The sequence below is a fragment of the Ursus americanus genome, chromosome 13 (assembly GCF_024610735.1).
Source record: "Ursus americanus isolate L20-20 chromosome 13, mUrsAme1.1.p, whole genome shotgun sequence".
NCBI classification, from domain to species: domain Eukaryota; kingdom Metazoa; phylum Chordata; class Mammalia; order Carnivora; family Ursidae; genus Ursus; species Ursus americanus.
The window spans coordinates 8,433,223-8,452,529 of NC_142139.1; the positions used below are offsets into that span (position 1 = coordinate 8,433,223).

The following is a 19,307-nucleotide window of genomic DNA, read 5'->3' on the forward strand; positions in this document are numbered from 1 at the left end:
CTGAGCCGAAGGCAGACGCTTAACCGCTGTGCCACCCAGGCGCCCCTATATATAAACTTTAAAAATATTTTTCCTTTAATCACTTTTATTCTCATTTTAAAAAGCCCCACTTGTATTTTACCTATTTTGACTTAATTTGATTTAAATTACTACCCCAAACTCCTAATCCATAATCCCCAGAACTATTTTGAGTGGTGGATCCTTTCTTGTTTTTATTATTCTAAAATATTCTCTCAGAAAAGCATTTGAAAATTTGGGATCTTTTAGTTTAATTTTCTACCACAGGCTAATAGAATGTAAAATTAGTTATACAGATATTGAAAATAATCATAATACTTTTTTCCTTGTTAGATAAGTAAAAGCCAGTTCTTGATGCAAAAGTCATTTCAAGGGAATAAAAACCAAGTTAAACCTCATCCAAATTTACTAACATATCTTTAGGTACAAAATGAAATAATTAAAATCTGACACCTGTACATCATTCTAAAAGCATAACATTGCATTTTGCTACTAAATTTCTCAACAAGTCTAAGGAGGAAAAGAGGCTTGAGCTGTAGTATCAGAGGATGGTAGAATCTAGAAACCATAATAAAATATTTGAAGTCTATATCCAGACAACAAAGTGACAAGATTATTTTAGGCAAAGTGTGATTAACTAAAAGTAGCCAAATTTGCAAGAGTCAAAGTATTATGGTAATACTTCAGTTTTCAAAATAAATAATTTACTTTAAAAAAGGAATTTCTTAAAGTCTTTTAACTGCTGAAGCACAATAAAATACTCAGCTTAAGTACATCAGTATACATACCAATTGTATAAAACTAGATATATACATAAGTAATTCTAGACGATCACTTACATTGAAACAAGATCATCCAGTGGTTAAAAGTTAACCACTTGTTAAGATAAGGGTCTTTAAACTCTTGTTCTGTAATAAACCAAATTTTCTACAAACTTCAAACATCATTTTTTTTTAAGATTTTATTTATTTATTTGACAGAGAGGGAACACAAGCAGGGGGAGTGGGAGAGTGGGAAGCAGGCTCCCTGCTGAGCAGGGAGCCCGATGTGGGGCTTGATCCCAGGATCTGGGCAGACGCTTAATGACTGAGCCACCCATGATCACTGATTGTAAATAACTTTCAACTCTGGCTGTAAATTAGAATCACCTTGGAGCTTTAAAAAATATATCCAGGCCCAGCTCAAACCAGTTACATCCAAATCTCTGTTGTTGGGGCCTTAGCATGGGCATTTTCTGCAAGCACCAATAGTCCAAATATGTGTGTTTTATGTATACACTGTTAGAAAGGAACAACTTTGCCTGATAAAGCTTTGATTATTGGGGAGATCTGGGTAATTAATATATACCTAGTTCTCTCACATGTTTTTTTTTTTTTTAAATCTCTTTCATTCACTTGTTTTTCACACATTGTTGATTGAATTCTATAAAGTACCAAACTTGGTGCCAGGCAGTAAGCAAAATAGATAAGTAAGATCTAGCCCTTACCTTTAAGAAACACGCCCCTCTGTCATTGGAAGATAATCCATGGAAGAGAGATAACATGGTGGTTAAGAGTGTGCTTTGGAGTCAGACCAGTCAGAATTCAGCTCCCAGCCCTGACAGTCAGGATGTGACACTGGGCAGGTTATGGAAAATATCCGAGTTTCAGTTTATCTGTAAGATGAGTGTTATATCATGGACCCCATAGGGGAGGTTTATGGATTAAATGCTTCTTAAATAATTAGCATTTTGTCTAGAAAGAATAAGTACTCAATAGATTATAGCCACCAGTATTTCTATAACCCTCATATACATCTTCCAAATCCTTCACCAATTCCAAATCAGTTAAGCAGAATCCTCTAAATGACAATACCACTATAGTACAATTCATAATGGTAATATTTGACTTGTTATTTTTATCAGGTAATCTGTCATCTAGTGAGGTCTCTAGAATTTGAATGCACACAGTGCCACAGATAACTCTAATGGGATGAATACTCACACTGAAAACACAATGATTTTGAGTGTCATGGTATTTGAAAGCTACCATGCTATTTAAGTATAGGAATAACTTTCATAATATCATCTAATAATGATTTCTTTTTTTAAACTTGTTCATTATACACGAGGCACCTGTGTAGTAGTTTTTATATATTTTTAAGGAACTAAGTTTTTCTTTAATTGAAAGAATTCTTAAGCCACTTCAAAATCTGCCCAAAATGTAAGAAATAAATGATTTTTAGACAGAGGAGATAACAAAGTCAGCTTTTTTATGCACATGCCACTAATTTTGTGTATAATGTTCTATTTGATTCCATAAAGGGATTTTAGAGTAATAGAAGACACAGCTTCTACCAGTAAGCAGTATTAGTAATTTTCTTTTATTTTTCTAATGAAAATGAGTAGGTAGCAGTGCTTAAAAAATTCTGTTCTGGCCAATATATACAGGTAATATCTGGCAAGAGAAAGGCTGACAGTAATATTTTTGTTCTTTGGATTGTGTTACTGATTCACAGTCTAATCAGTAGTCAGTTCTAGCACCCTGGTCATGATCATACCAACATAAGCTTGGACAAGAATTTGAATTTTATAATTCTTCTCCATTTCGGAAGTGCATAATGAATTAACAAATGAAAGGCACAGTTTCTAGTAATAGTTTTGTGATTCATTTTAAATGTTATTATTTCAGTGGTATTATCTTTGTAGTTCCTTAATGCCAGCCAAGTGCCAACAATTAAATGCCACTTCATGATGTTGTGCTACAAAATATTATAGTAACTAGAAGTCCGTAAGACAGTGATCTCTTAAAGGACTTCTTTTTCATAAAAACATGTTGACAATTTTGCTGTGAACCTAAAGCTACTCTAAAAAACAAAATCAGTTAAAAAAAAAACTTGTGAAGGTAATTAGCTCAGATAGTAGAAGTTGACCTTAGAAACTCAAGGAAGTCAAGACTGTTTCTCATTTGACAGTGTTAGTATTTATCAAATACCTAGATCAGTTGATTTGGTTGCTTATGGATTTCAAAAACCCTAGTTTTTTTTAAGGTACATGAAGGTAAATTCCTTTGGACGAAGACAGTTATTTTCTAAGTGGCAAAACAACTGTTTTATAAGGTTGGATATCTGTCCATTCAGCATGTATCCTTTTGTATATTGTCAGGTGTTGAAAACACACGTGAATCATATGAAAACTTACGGAGGGTTTTGCACAAGAGCAGACTCAGGTAGAAGAGGCATGAAAGGACTGTAAAGTGGGATCAGTCAATATGACCAGTGAGACAGCAAACCACAAGGCAGGGAATGAAAGTCTTGAGAAAAGCACTCTTTGCGTAGTTTTTTGTTACCTACTGGTAGGTAATTAATGTTACCTGCTCTGCCTTAGAGTTGATGCTACTGTTTGTCATTGAAGCTCTTCTTTAAATTGTGCCACTTCTGTTTGCATTTCTTTGGTAGAAGCCCAAAAGGGCATTACCATTATTTTGAAAGTATTAAAAAAGTATGAGTGAAAAGTTTGGAGACAAACTATGTCCATCAAATCGAAGACTCTGTGACGTTCATTATAAGAACCCTTGATGTTTTGCAACTTTGTGGACCCTTAGACTTGGTCACATGACCTCCCCCAGCCAGTGTTGAATAAGGCTACAAATCCAAATCCAGTGATTTTTAAATCTTATCCCCAGTTCCCTCAACTGGGAGTCACTGTGAACCCCCATACCTTGCTCTTCTCTCCGCATTTGCATAGAGCTATATCTCATTTGTATTTCCATCTTTTTTTCGATGAATACTGTATTGGTGTATAAGTAATATATTTTGGTTGAAAGTCGCTTCTGATTTCCTTCTTTATATTTCACTTTATCCATTCCTTCTCTGTGCTAAAGTATCTATTCTGTTGCAGCCGCTCCTCTCCATGTCTTGATCGTGACAACAGCAGGTGAACTTCTGCATAATTCCTTCTCTGACCATGTGGCCTCCCCCTCTGCCCCTTTCACCATCTCCTTCTGCCTTTACCCCATCTCAGGATGCTTTAGTGTGAAGATACCTAGCCAGAGAGAGAGAGAGAGATTTATATTCTCCAAATTGTGGCCATCGCTGAATTCCCTTTCTCTATGGTGGAAAAAAAGTGGGTACTTTTTTTATTTCTTTGGAAATCAGGCGGGGTTGCACCAAAATTAATGGAGACCACTGTGAAAGCCTGTTTTGGCCATGGGTCTCCACGTCCCCATTTCTTTTGTGAGAAGAAGTGCTACATTGAGCTGAAGGATGTCATTTCTGGCAATTATGCAAATTGGGTGAGCTATTTTAAAGTTATATTAAAGGTTATGATTTTAAGTATCACTTAGTAGAGTTTTTGGGTTTGGTTTTGTTTTTTAGCTATATTCTAGGTGAACCAAAGGCTGAAAGTTTATTAATAGTGCATTTCCTTTCTAGTACTGCTTTAAGTACAACCTTTTGATATTTTGGAAATTGTGCTATAGGATGATGCTAGTCGGTGTTCTAAAAATATCTATTCTTTATTATTTCAGTAAGGTTATTTTTAAAGGTTCTTATCAGACTGCCGATGCTAGTATTTTTATTATACAGTCTGCACCATGATACTACAGATTGTCTACAGATATGACACTTTTTATTATCTAATTTTGGAAATTTTGTATCCATCCTTTTACTTTTTCTGAAACACTAAATATTATGTTTCTATACATGAACATAGTGAGTAATAAATAATTGGTGATTTTAGCAAATTAGAGCCAATTTTTTCAAAGTCATTTTCCATCAGTTTTTCAGTTTATGGAATTCAGAGGACGAGGAAGGAATTAAGGGAATTACAGAGGAGAAAGTGCTCATGTTGTTTTCTCACATAAACCAGCAATCAGATTTAATTTAAAGCCCTCTTGCTATGTATATGTGGATCACTGAAGCACCCTGATGACTTTTTTTTTTTTTTCCTATTTTTACCCGATAACTAACTCTGAATGCTGTAATCTCCTCCCTGTCCCCACCCCATGGTCCTGGATGAATTAAAAGTAAACCTAAGGATTAGTAACTTTTGGGGTGGAGGACACTGTCTTCAAGAGACCAGAATCGTTGTTTCTGCTGCCTCCTCTGAAGCATGTACCTACTTAGCTAATCAAATTGTGTATTTGCAGGCAAATTGTCTGCATAATAATCGTGGACTGCTTTTGCTTTTATTCTTTTTAAATTGTGATAACACTGTATCTCACAATTTAGAAAACTTCAATAAGAATTTCTATTTTGCATGATTGCTGAATTTCATTTGGAGAGTAAGATATGCAATTAAAGCTGAGTATATTCTGTGATAAATTTTGTCTGTACAGTCTTCAGTCAGTGTTGAGTGCAATGTGTGTACACATTTTCTCCACAACTGTTCGTTGACTGTCTTAACCATACAGCAAAAATAACATATCTTTCTTGGAGTAAAAGCAGTTTATTTTCCAAATAAAAATTCTTACAGAGCATCTGACAGTCATGAAACATTTCAGTGGCTTTCCTAACCTTGGTTAACAGGAAATGGCACATTGAATTTTAACACCAGATCGCCATAGAGTTTATTTAGCTGAGGTCTTTCATTTTATGGATGAGAAAACTAAAACTTGAAGACAGGAAGTGACTTGCTTGAGGTTATGGCAATACTTCAAGACAGAGATCAATTTAATGATAGATGGCATCCAGGAAAGAGCATGGTACTTGCTGCATTTTGTGCTCTGTGATAATAGTCCCTTTATAGCTTATTTAAATAGTGAAGTTCATACACTACTAAAACCCCCACCATCACATTAAATTGCTTTAGCAAAGTTCCTCGTTCATTTTAGGTATTCAATAAAAGTTAGTTTCTCTCTTTTTTAGGTGTTGTATTACACTATAATTTTTAAGACATTCGAAATACAGAAAATCATCTGGGCATAGGGAAAGGAAAATGATGGCAACAAGTATTTATTGAATTCTGAATGCTTTACCCATGCATGGTTTAATCCTCACTGCACCCTCAGTGGTAATATTATGATTCTCCCTCATCAGCATACTAGGCTTAGGTCTTTAAGCTCACAAACAGCAGAGATGAGCTTCAGTCCATACATATATCCTGTCCTCTGTACATATTTAATTATGTGTTTTTACTTTAATTCCTTTTATCTCCAAATGTTTGCGGTTTATCTTGTCCCATTTTTAATCTTCTGAAAATATGAGAAAATCATATTTACTTAATCATCTCTAGTATGTGAGCTGATTCATCTCATGACTCATAGCTTCCAGCCTTTCACTTTTTCCTGTGGTACAAAAAAGTAAATGGTCTCTTACAGTCTGTTTTTTACATTGCAGAATAACTTTACTGATTCTACCACCTATCCAAATAGCGAAACCGTCTGATATTCTGGCACTTTTAATAAAAGTGTTCAAACGCTTACCCAGTTGTATATTATAAACTATTGGGGTTAACTAGCATGTTTTATCTCAAAGACTTTTCATCAGCACTTGAATTATTTCTCTTATTCCCTCTTATTTGAAGCAAAGACTTCTTTTAGTGTACAATTCTGCATATTCAGCTTTTTTATTGTTACTCTGGAATTACGTTATTTGAGTCTGATTTCTATAGAGTATTTTCTTGCTGAATTTATAAACATTTTTATTCATGTTGACTACTAATATTCAGTTCTTTCATGTCTCCTAACCTTTTCTGTTTCTTTCTTGACCTCTTTCTGTTTTGCTCTCCTCTCAAGTCTCCTGCCTCTGACTCTTCCCCCCTCCCTTCCCATCTCCTTTCCCACTCTCTAGTCTCCCTTCTCTCTGGCTAAAGACAATTCCTTCACCAGAACTTGTCACTTTTGTTAGTCCGTTAGTTCCTTTAGTTAGTTGAGAAAGACACAAAGGCTTGGTTTCCTTGGAAATGTAATTTTTCTTTTCTCTGAATTATGAGTATTGGCACCTTTTCCCGGTTTGCTGTGGTTGGGTGCAGTACTTAAGCATTACTCTCCAAATCTATAGGGTACGGAGACACTTACAGTTAAATATGTCTACTTGCAGATTCAGTCTTTAAGTTCTTGTATTTTGATTTCCCAATCTTTGGTCTTTCTTCATGAAATTTTCACTCCTATAGGAAAGTTATTTCCTTTGTTATATTCAAAGTCTTGATTCTTGGTTATTCCCATTTTCTACTAATCATCTGCCAAGGTAAATTAACATATCAAATCTTTTACTTGGGAGCAGGAAAAGACCTATAGAAAAATATTTAACATTGAGTATAGTCCTTCCCAACTATTTTGCTATTTTATTGGCTGAAATATTGGAGTGTAGTAATTTGAATGATTTCTGGCTGGATTGGTTGTCTAGAGACCAAGCAATTAAATTACTTTCAATTTTGCTGCCTTTTTTTTTATTAGATCTAAATATATACAACTTCTTTCAACTTGCTCTTTTCATTCTTCCATTCATTCACTTATTCAACAATTATTTATTGACTGCCTACTATGTGCTCCATGTACATTGTGCTAGGCACTGGGGGAACATAGGAAGAACAAGGTCACTGCCAATATGGTACTTACATGGCTCCTGTATGTGGTTATAATTCACTTCTTATTGACCAGGAAACGAAGTGATTCTGAGTCAGCAACACCATCATGTGAAACCTGGGGCTTAGACTGTGAGCTGCTTGGCAGGAGCAAGTATGTTTTTATTTTCAGTATCCTCAGTTCATGCAGGGCACCTGCCAATAGGAGGGTAACAAACACTGCATGCTTCTCAGGCATGGAAATGGAAGTTATGGAGTACATGAGAACAAAAGAGGATCTCAAAGGGAACAGTCAATGACACAAAATCAGAGAAAGTAATCAAACATGTAGTTATTGGAACATTGTTATAGCTAAGAACATAGCAACTGTCCTTCACTTTTTTAGAAGATGCACCCCTAGAAGACATTCTCCATGTTTTTCTGGTTGGAGACATCATGTAGGCCATAAGTCATCAATGGAATAAATCTAGTGGAAACACAATAGCATATAACCGTGGGTGTGAAAGGTCCTTAAAAGCCTTCAAAAGGTAAAAAGACTGGTAAAACTGAGTAGATGTATTATAATAATTTCTTATGAGTGTGAGTCCCTGTTCTGTTCATCAGTGGTGACAGTAATCAAAAGATGAAAAAACAATTAGGGAAAGTCAGAAATATTACAATGCACCTTGGAACAGCACTGGGTGAAACTTAGTAGCTTTGCTCCTAGTTTTTATACAAATTGACGTTAATATCACAGTCAAATAAAAATAAATGGGGAAGAAACTTTTGTATTCATCTAGAAGTGTTATCAGTTTTTTTCCATTCTTTTGAGCAATACTACATTTTAAAAAACAAATAGAAAAGAATTTTTTTAAGAATTTATGCTTAGACTAGTAAGAAGAAAAGCAGCCAACCTTTTTTTCATTGTGTTTTAACAAAGACCAGAAACATCCATTCTTGAGTAGTGAACAATTGATTATACTCCCCACTTTTTGCCCTGTACTAAAAACTTAGAGGGCTGGGTGTGAATGGTAGTTCTAGGCTGGCTCCTGCACGTGGGAAGGGCGGTAATGGCTCTTCTTGTGGTCTCATCCTGCATGACGGGCTTCAGACAGGCAGCCGGCTCCTCCGCATCCATTTTTATTACTAGCAACAGGATTTCTGTTTAACAGCATGCTTAATGAGTTCTGTGTCCTGCTATGAAGAAGATGCTAACATATTTTTCATCACGTGTCTAAAAATAACATCAATGTATTGTGTTTCTATCCTATAACTTACTTGGATAAAATGTCTTTCAAATGTTTTCAGTGTTGTCATGGATGCAATATCTAGACGTGGTGGATCTGATGTAGTTCTTGTGTTGGTTGAATAGAAGTTGATCCCTAATACACCTGTATGTTGCTTTCCTCTTTGTTTTGGTATATGAAATCTTGCAAATGCGATGAAAATTGGGGAAGACAGTAATGTAATCTGTAAAAGGGTGTACACACTGTTTGTTTGTGTCTTTGTGTATATGTGTACAACACTTGGATTGCCTGATTTAATTTTCGCTCCTTGAGGAAGTGAGTGCCTCCAAGACTTTAATGAGTGTTAGGACCATCAGAGTGACAAGAAGTCGAACTAAACTGTATCAGGATCCATTAAGACCATCCCACAAGAAATAACAATCAAGTTAAAACTAATCGTTTCTCCTGGTACGCTTAAACAGGCACTTGGATTATAGTTCGTTTATGCATGAACAATTAGCAGTAGAAGAACAAAAATAATAGAGATAGAAGCCTTTACGTTTCTAAATTTTTAGCTGTGATTTTCCACATGCAGTTTACTATAATTTGGGGAAAATCATGAGGCACAGATCTCTTCCGTCAGCATGAGCCCAGGGTTTCTCACTTAAAAACACAGAGCGGAGGGAATTTATAATCTTATTTTCTGCCCACCCCATCTTTGCTTCAGTTAGACCAGGATGGCAGACAGCTTCCTACTTAAGAACTGAAAAGGGACATGTCAACCAGTAAATTGATTCTATCCAAACACTTAATTTTTTGCTTTTCCTTCTCCTTTAGAATGCAATAAGTTAAAAACCTGCTTCCTGGGTAAGATGATGTTGGAGCAGGATGCATGTACATGATCTTGGGAGAAGGCCTATGAATCTTTTTTTTTTTTTAAGTCATAGAATTATATTCAAATGGGTTGGACAAGATGTAATTTTGAAAAGTCAGGTTGGATTAACTTAGAAAAACTGCAATTTGGTCTTTTTTCTCTATCCTTACATTATTTCAGCATGTGGATTTTTCAGGACACACCTAGACAGAAGCAGAAGCCTTTGCATTTATAATGAAAGAAGACTCCTCAGCGTTCATTATATAATTTTATTCCACTTTCTAAGTCAATTGGACAGATTCTTAATTTACAGTTTGTATTTAATAGCACCGTTGTCAACAAAAACCAGGATTCTTTAGTTATGGATCAAACTAATGCAAAAACTGAAACAATGACAAAACAAATAAAGGCATTGGCATAAAGCGAAATAACTTTTAAGGACAAATATTTTGCCACCATGCAAATAAATTAAAAAGAACAAAGCATTATGAGAAAAAAAATTAACTTGACAAAACCTGTTTATCTGCTTCCAGTATTTCAAAACATAGCTAATCTTCTATTTTAATTTTTAGTTTCCTGGTTAGTTTTATGGTGGATGCCCGAGGTGGTGCTATGCGAGGATGCAGACACAACGGGCTCCGTATCATTATTCCACCTCGGAAGTGTACTGCCCCAACTCGAGTCACCTGCCGTCTGGTCAAACGCCATAGACTGGCGACAATGCCCCCAATGGTGGAAGGAGAAGGCCTGGCCAGTCGCCTGATCGAAGTCGGACCTTCTGGTGCTCAGTTCCTTGGGTAAGGGTTTCTGATAAACCTCCCACTTAGTCACCGATGGGCTTGTGTCCTCTACGTGAAATCACTAGGATGGAATGAAAAAAGGTACGTCGATAATGTTGTGAAAGAAGATCGGCCCCTGTGAAATTACTTAAAAATCGGAAGTCGCACCTCGGTGCTTGACTCCTACCACATGCCTCTTATTTTGAGGCATTAATGAGTTCAACATTCAGATGAATTATGATTCCTTCTCTTGGGATGTGACAATAGCTGCTAGACCCCCAGTGTGAATAATCATGGTTTAGCTGATGGTAGGTATTTTTTTTTTCTTATCCTGAGACTCACATGGTAAAGTCATAAAGAAAAAAAATACTGTCCATTCCAAACATAAATTTAAAGTCTTGTGTAGTTATGAAATAGAATGATTATTTGTGGAAAGCAGTGTGGTCTTTATAGGATATATAAAAATTTACTCCATGTGACTTGTTTCTGTTATCGAAATTGCTATCTTGAGTCTTAAAATCACACCAGCAGTCTTTTTAGTTGTAGTTTTCATTAAGAGGACAAAATCAAGACTAACTTCTGCCATGCTCATTTTAGCAATTTCTTCCGTTTGTACGGCTGCTCTTATATATCAAGTGGTGTCTCAATATGCCAAGAAATGACTAGCTACCACTGAAAACTGACAAAAGGATGAAGTTTTGGAGGGGGACAAGTTTCAAAATATTTTGAAACAAATCAATTGTATTTAAGTCTTGTCATATAAAGCCTTTGTGCTCAGAAATTGGGAGAAAATTCTATTAATTATGAACTCTTTGCTTTGCCGGTGTCGTTTGGGGTAGAGGATTTGCTTTAGAACTTGGGGAAATGTTCTAAAGCCTTATAATTTGGAGCAAATTATTAACAGATTGCTGCAAATTATGTTCACACCTGAAAATGGGTGTCCGTATTGCCCAGTTATAGAAGCCACCTCCCATGTCCTCCTCAATGGCCAGAGATTTAGAAGGAGCCTGTGAAGTTCTGGGTTGCATCAGAAATGCCATTATGGTTGGAATAATTGCCCGACAATCCCTTTCGTCTTCTGTACCAGGCCCTTTTCCCTCCCTTATGCTCAGGTAGTTTTAGGCTTTTTAATAAAGTTCACATCTGTTGAGGAATATCGATGAAAACATCTGCCCTCTACAGAGTTAGAGTTTTCATTATATTCCCAACAGCTTTGTCTTTCCTGTGGAGCATATTTTTTTTTATTTTTATTTTTGGCTCGTGCCCTGGCAGTGAACGTAACTAGGGACAGATCCAACATCTAAGTGTCTCCTTCCACGCGCCTCCATTGTACACTCTGGGTCTCAGTTCCTTGCTCTTTGTGACCAATGGAGGGGGCAGAACCAAACGCAGTGTGAAACCAGACTTCACCCTGTTGATCAGCCGGTGACGCTGGGGTTCTGTGGAAAACAATACCTGAAGCTTACTTCTGTTCTTTCTTTCACTGCTGCTTTGGATGTACTCAGTAAACTTCACCTGCCAACGGCTCCTCCCCCACTTAATGAGGGAGAAAGTTTGGTCAGCCGCATCCTTCAGCTGGGGCCTCCTGGAACCAAATTCCTTGGGTAGGAGTGACTTAAAACAAATTGATGGCTGCTGGCCCCCATTCTTCTCCTCCTTCTGCAATATGATTTCTCTTTTTGTCATTGTGCCCATGACATGTCCCTCCCTATGATTTAAATTCTGTATAACCTATCTTTAGTGGACCATTTCTGACCCTTGTGGTATGTGACTTTTTATTTTTGAGTGATGTTTTTTATATCTTTTCCCTTAAAGTGCTGTGACCTTCATTTTCGTTTAAAGCATGAGATCTGCCTAGTTGTACTATGTGCTAGTTATGATGTTGTTATGATAAATTCAAAGTCTGTATCAAAGCAACCTGGACTGAAAAATCAAAAGCCTCTATAAATTTTGAAAGTGAATGCGACCTAAAAATGCCAGGGCAGTGCATGTTCTGGATCCTGGGTCTAACAGGCATGGGACACAATGGGCTGTCTGCTGAGGAGCAGCTCAGTTAGGGCCACGCTGTGTATACATGCCTATTATTCCCTTGAATGAAAAAAGAAGAAAACATAAGCAGAAAACCATGAGTGCATGTCTCTTTAGTTCCCGAGTAGTTAACTCTTCTGACATCTTTTTGCTGACAACACATCAAATTATGTAACATATGAGCCATTTTCCTTCTCAAACCATTTTGTCATTTGCACCTTATAGCAAATGTTTTGGGAGACTGGCACACATCATGGATATGCATGCCCATTTCTTTTGGTTAAATGTGTTATACTTACATTGATCAAAGGAGAAGTTCCAGAATGCCACATGCACTCACAGGGAAGCATTATTTGGCTTAAGGTAGCAGCATGCCCCTAAGGATTGGTGCCCCCGAGGTGGAGTGCTACTGTGTGACCATCTGCTAGCCAGTGGGCTCCGGAGGACAGCCCAGTATGCCCTGTCCCGAGACAGAGAACAATTCCAGGTCACTTTGCAACAGACAAAGTCAAGGTGCTTGTCTTGCTGTTGGTTAGCTCTTGTCCACACTGGATGTTCTGCCTTACTGTGTCAGGCCTGTGATCGTGGAGATCCCTCATTTTGCTGCCCTCCGAGGAAAGGAGCGGGAGCTGGTGGTCCTACGCAGTGAGAACGGGGACAGCTGGAAAGAGCATTACTGTGAATACACTGAAGATGAGTTGAATGAAATCCTTAATGGCATGGATGAAGGTACTTCATATTAAGGGTTTTAAAAGAATTCTAAAGGGGAAGCATTAAAATTATCTCTTTCTTATGACTAAGGGAGTATGTATATGTGTGGGGCAGGGAGGGGACGTGGGCTTGGGCATGTGTGGTCCTGCTGTTATTTTAATGCATTAGAGAATAATATGATTTCCTGTTTAAACTTTCTATTAAGGAGATAGGAAAATTAAGTTCACTCAACCTTCTACATGTAATTCAAACAAGGAGTTCGTCAGGGAGAATTTCATATATACACCTACACATAGAGTTAAGGAATTTATTTTTTTCGTTGGGGCTTTGTTCTCTGTACATCCCAAATCCAGCTTGGGCCATCTAGCCACAGGGTGAAATGTCTCAGTGTGACTGGAGGGAATTGGCTTGTTCTCTGGCCTCCTTAGGCTGCACAAAAATGAAGGCCTAGTCCTAAAACCAGGAGATGGGTTCCACTTTATTTCTTTTTAAAAAGATTTTATTTATTTGAAAGAGAGAGAGAGTGAATGAGCAGTGAGGAGGGGCAGAGGCAGAGGTAGAAGCAGGCTCCCCACTGAGCAGGTAGCCCGTCTCAGGACTTGATCCAAGGATCCTGGGATCATGACCCAAGCCAAAGGCAGACGCTTAACCGACTGAGCCACCTAGGTGCCCCATGGTTCCACTTTAAGTAACTACACAAATAGGGTAATTCCTTTGTCTGAGTGCCAAGAGCATACCAAATTTTGTACAAATCTGGACACCCAGCAGTGAGGCTATTTGTCATGTTTACCAGGCTTGCAGATGACCGCCAGAAGCTTCGGGTGTGGCTCGCAGACAGTAAGTGGAGCTGGACAGCCGCGGCTTTAGTGTATTTCTTTCTGCATCCTGCTGAGGTGGGATAAGAATAGAGGCCAGGCTTACCTACCCAAGGGGTGGTTGGAACAAGAAAGTACGCCCTCTAGTTGCATAGGTCAGTATTTTCCAAACAGGATAAAAGATCAGGGTTCTTCCTGATAAAGCTTGTTCCATGCAATGTTGAGCTGCTTCTGTTTCTTGGAGCCATTTCTTTTGCCTGCATGTAGGTTTAGGATGCCTCCCTCTGAGATATTTACCTGTCATGAACACTGCCACGAGCATTGGCGTCTTGTCCTTGACTGAGTACTCTCATATAACTCTATGTGTATAAAGCCTGTTTTAAAACAAAGAATCCGATTTTTGTATTTTTATGTCCTCTATGATTGGAAATGCATCCTTTCGTAAGTATGTGCTAGTGTTTGCCAGTGCATCGGTTTTCAGTTAGGCATGATCAGATCCTGGGACTTCTGGCTTTTGCTCTCTTGTTATATTCAATTGTCAAGAAAAATATAGTTGCTGCTCCTGCCTCTAGAATGGATTGGTAATGATTTCCAAAAATAAACAACTTTCTGTGATCCCTGAAAATCCAGTGATCCCCTTAGTGCAAATTTTCTGCCATTTAAGCTAGTCTGCTTTTCGTGTTACCCTACATAGCTACACTAATGCAATTTACAAAGAACCCATTATCCTATCTTGCTGACAGTAGATATGTTTGATAAGTTGATGGTTTCAGGGAAGTACTCAAACCCCGAATTCATAATCACTGATTTTTTTTTAAATATCTGACTCTTTCAGAGACAACCATGTCACTAGAATAAACACACAAACACAACCCTTACCCTTACAGGACAGATTTTATTCCTTCACTATTGCCCTGAGAACTGAAAGGGCCATATTTCTTCTTAAAACCACAATAACTGGTTTTTGAGCTAACTTTGAAATTTGCGAAGAAAAGGAGCCCAGGAGCTATTTCCTCTCCCTCAGGTGAACCAAGAATAGGACAGGTTTGTTTCCATTCCAGGTTTGCCCTCAACACCCCTCATTTACAAAGGCAGCCGGCCTGCATTACTGCTTCTGGAACTGGGCGCTTTCCTTTCACAGTGCCCTGGAAAGACCTAGTTTCCACAGAGAAATAAAACATGCAGACCAACTGCTGATAGGTCTTGAAAAACTGCATTTTTTTTTTTCTGGTGTTGTTAGGTTAGATAGTCTTGCTCTTTAAAATTTCCTATTTAAAAAAAAAAAGTGTTTTGCTTCCACATTTGTTTACTATTAACTCTGCCACGGAGTTTGCTAGAATGCTTTTGGAAGGAAATCTTTGCTGTATGAAGATGGGTCATTTCTTGTCTCAGTGCTGGATAGCCCGGAAGACCTGGAAAAGAAGCGAATCTGCCGCATCATCACCCGTGACTTCCCACAGTACTTTGCGGTGGTGTCACGCATCAAACAGGACAGCAACCTGATTGGCCCAGAGGGAGGCGTGCTGAGCAGCACCGTGGTGCCCCAGGTGCAGGCCGTCTTCCCAGAGGGGGCTCTAACCAAGAGGATCCGTGTGGGCCTACAGGTATGCCCTTGTTGAATACCAGTTAACCTAACAAGGATTTTTACTCTAGTAAAATCAGCTTTTCAGGTGGGAAGTACATGGTTAATGCATCAAATTATCCCCAGATGAGCAAAAGCTGCCCTTAAAGATCGTGGATCTCCGAAAGTTTTTTTCTTTTTTTTTTTTTACGCTTTATTTATTTATTTATTTGACACAGAGAGAGACAGCCAGCGAGAGAGGGAACACAAGCAGGGGGAGTGGGAGATGAAGAAGCAGGCTCCCAATGAAGCAGGGAGCCCAATGAGGGGCTTGATCCCAGGACCCTGGGATTGGGCCCTGAGCCGAAGCCAAACGCTTAACGACTGAGCCACCCAGGCGCCACTGTAGGTCTCCTAAAGTTTTATAGGAGTGCTTAGTACTAAACTTACAATTGCCATATTTGGAGTCACCAAACTGATTTATGAACTAAAAAGCAATGCATTGAGTAAGAAATTTGACATCAATATAGATATATTGTTTATTTTAATATTTTTTTCTTTGAAAAGGCTCAACCTATGCACAGTGAGCTGGTTAAGAAGATTCTAGGCAACAAAGCTACCTTCAGCCCTATAGTCACTTTGGAACCTAGAAGAAGAAAATTCCACAAGCCAATTACCATGACCATTCCTGTCCCCAAAGCTTCAAGTGATGTCATGTTGAATGGTTTTGGGGGAGATGCACCAACCTTAAGATTACTATGCAGCATAACAGGTGAGTCCCATATGACTATGCTAGTAGAAAGTTCTGAAGGAAGAAACATAGACTGTTGTAAATATTAAATTACCTTTGTCATCAGATACCTGTGAGGTTATATGCATTAATTCAGGAAAAGCATTCTAATTAGGCAAGTGAAAGGTAAAAGGAAATGAACTAATATTTATCAAATACAGCTAGTATGCCAAACTATTGGACACTTTACATGCACTGTCATTTCAGTCTTTACAGTGGCCCTGTAAGAGAGTGTTAACCCTATTTACTGAAAAGGAAGTCAAGGCCGAGAGAAGTTCTATAACTTGCCAGAAATCATACCATAAATATTTGGCAGAGTTGGAATCCAAATCCAAATTTACATACCTCAAAGCCCAAGTGTTTAGCCTTCTTGAAGACTTCATCTGATATTTTTCATGCAAGACTTCATCTTACATGAAAAATAAATAGCATCTTGAATAATTATACACAGTAGTTCAAACATCTGTCTAGGAATTGGTTTGTCTTTATCATTGATCTGTTGAACTAACTTTGGAAAAACAAAATACAGGTTTTTAATGATTAACTGAATTTTGGTCTTTTCAATTAGAAGTTGTAATAGCTTTCAGAAAACTACAACACTCCAGAAAGACATTCCCAGAACATTGTTTTGTTTTGTTTCTGCTCAATAATACCACCGCAAACGGTGAGAGGAAAAAATCCACACAAATAACCTGTGTTAAGCCTATGTCACTGGACTGATAATTTCCCTGTTTAACAATAACTATGTGGTGTCGGCATTCAGTAAATATACTGTTGTCAACAGAAATAATCACCATCCCTGGTTGTTTAGGTATTGTTAGATTTTTTTTTTCATTTCTCCTCTATATTAAAAGGAATGTTCACCCTTATTTTGTTCTCTAATTCTCCCTTATTAATGTTTTTTTCTGTACTTATGATAGCAAACCTTTGACAAAAGCTTAATAATATGACATCAGTTTAATAAGATGACAGAATTTTAAAATACACAGACTACAATGAGTATAGAAGGAAATCTTAGGCTTCACTTATGATTGCTTTCCCAGTTACCCATTTCTGGGTGTTATCAGCATTTCTGGGTGTCATTCCCATGCTTTTTGTTCCATGGGTATACAATTAACCTTTCTATAATGTACAACATAATGGCATGGGAGCAAAAGAAGGAAGACTGAAAAATGTGGCGCACCTGCCCCTGTAGATGATGGAATGAAGATACCGCCTGGGCCTAGACGCCATCTAATCTAATTATTCCAGCCATAGATCTTCAGATAGGTTTGCACTAAACAATTCCTTAAATTTATTTGTTAATTTAAAAAAATATATGTTAACCAGAGTGTTTGGATTTTTGTGTTTTGCTCTGCTATATGGTTCTGCTGAGAATTTCTATTTTAGGAAGCTGCTTAATAAGTTTCCATGAACTTTCTTTGATAACTCATTTCCTTCTTTAAGGAATTTTAGAGTCACAACTTTTTCTCATATCAAACATATATTCCTCCTGCAATGCTTTAAGACTGTTTTATCCTCATCTATGCCAACGTAATTTCCCAGTAGAATGAAAGTCAATATCAGCCTCCATGGTGATCTTTCTGTGCACATAGGCCATCCTTCAGCACTCATTCATTCATTCACTTATCTTGCAGTATTACCGAGCTCTTAATATTTTCCAAGCATTTTTTTTTTTTGCTAACCTTGAACTGCAAATTGAGAAGAAATTTTATTTCTTAAAAATAATTCCAGAAAATATGAAGTTCAGGAACAAAAGATTTTTTGGATTTTTTGTTATTTTAACAAAGTATGCAGCTCCTTAGTTGATCGAAGTAGCTTTTAAAATCATCAGATGTTACGATTTAAAATGATCTTCAAAGCCTGGCAATTACAATAAAAGCTTCAGAATATCAGTCAGATCTTAACAATAGAGAACAAACTGAGGGTTGCTGGACGGGGGCGTGGACAGGGGATGGGCCAGATGGGTGATGGGTATTAAGGAGGGCACTTGTGACGAGCACTGGGTGTTGTATGTAAGTGATGAATCACTAAATTCTACTCCTAAAAACTAATACTGCACTATATGTTAATTATATAGAATTTAAATAAAGACTTGAAACATAAAAAAAAGTCAGAGAATAGAACACTTAGTAGGTAATTTGAGGCAGTTATTCAAAGACCCTCCCTTAAGTTAAGTTCCTTGAAAGGTGGTGTCTGCTGTTTGTTTTCAGTGTGTTGTTTTTTAGCATGTGGTTTTTAGACATGCTGTTTCCAATATGTCATTCAGAGGGGTGGATGGGAGGGATGATTGAACACAGCCAGAACCACAAAGACTTTATTTTACAATTCAAAGTCTGGAGTTTTGCCTGATTTTTTTAAACAATCATATTATTTCAGGTGGAACCACTCCTGCACAATGGGAAGATATTACAGGAACTACGCCATTAACATTTGTCAATGAATGTGTTTCCTTTACAACCAATGTGTCTGCCAGGTATGGTTATGCAGCCCAGAAAAGCCCACTATGATATTGCCCTTCCCCATTGTCTTTTGTTTTGTTTCTTACGGTCTTTAAAGATTCTGGTTTGCTTTTAAATATCATCTGCATTTACTTTCATATTTAAAACTGGACCCACCAGCAAATGTAATAGTGATTGGACAACAAAGGACAACCAGTCAGATTAAAATCTAAGACAAATAAGGGACTGTGACCCTGACTCTGGTTTTAGCAGCCACCACTGATTTTTCCAGTCCCAAGGGTCTTAGAAAAGATAAATTTCCTGTTGTGAAAAAATAGCCTGAACTACTTTTTCCAACAGAATAGTTAAACCACAAATCCCGCTGTGGCTTGAAGGTTTCAGTGACTTACAACGCATTCTAACACATGTGCATATCCCCCACTTACATATCACACATCTTTTAAAAGCTGAAGCTATCTAGTTTTATGTCATGCACACATTAACTCAGTTGATTACTATTAGTTCACATTTGCTTTGGGATTAATGGATTGCTAAGCATTTCCCCATTTAATTTGATTACTACA

The 19,307-nt window shown here is 37.5% G+C and overlaps 1 protein-coding gene across 1 annotated transcript in view; it reads left to right on the forward strand.

The window, feature by feature from the left end:
• The window catches only part of ANK2 (ankyrin 2), a 219,823-nt gene that overhangs the window by 160,735 nt on the left and 39,781 nt on the right, over positions 1-19,307 (forward strand). Inside the window, exons 27-32 of the mRNA XM_087866401.1 lie at positions 3,896-3,931; positions 10,171-10,395; positions 12,980-13,134; positions 15,324-15,535; positions 16,060-16,264; positions 18,662-18,758. Of these exons, the coding sequence (XP_087722527.1) occupies positions 3,896-3,931; positions 10,171-10,395; positions 12,980-13,134; positions 15,324-15,535; positions 16,060-16,264; positions 18,662-18,758 (930 nt within the window). The remainder of the gene's footprint in view (positions 1-3,895; positions 3,932-10,170; positions 10,396-12,979; positions 13,135-15,323; positions 15,536-16,059; positions 16,265-18,661; positions 18,759-19,307) is intronic.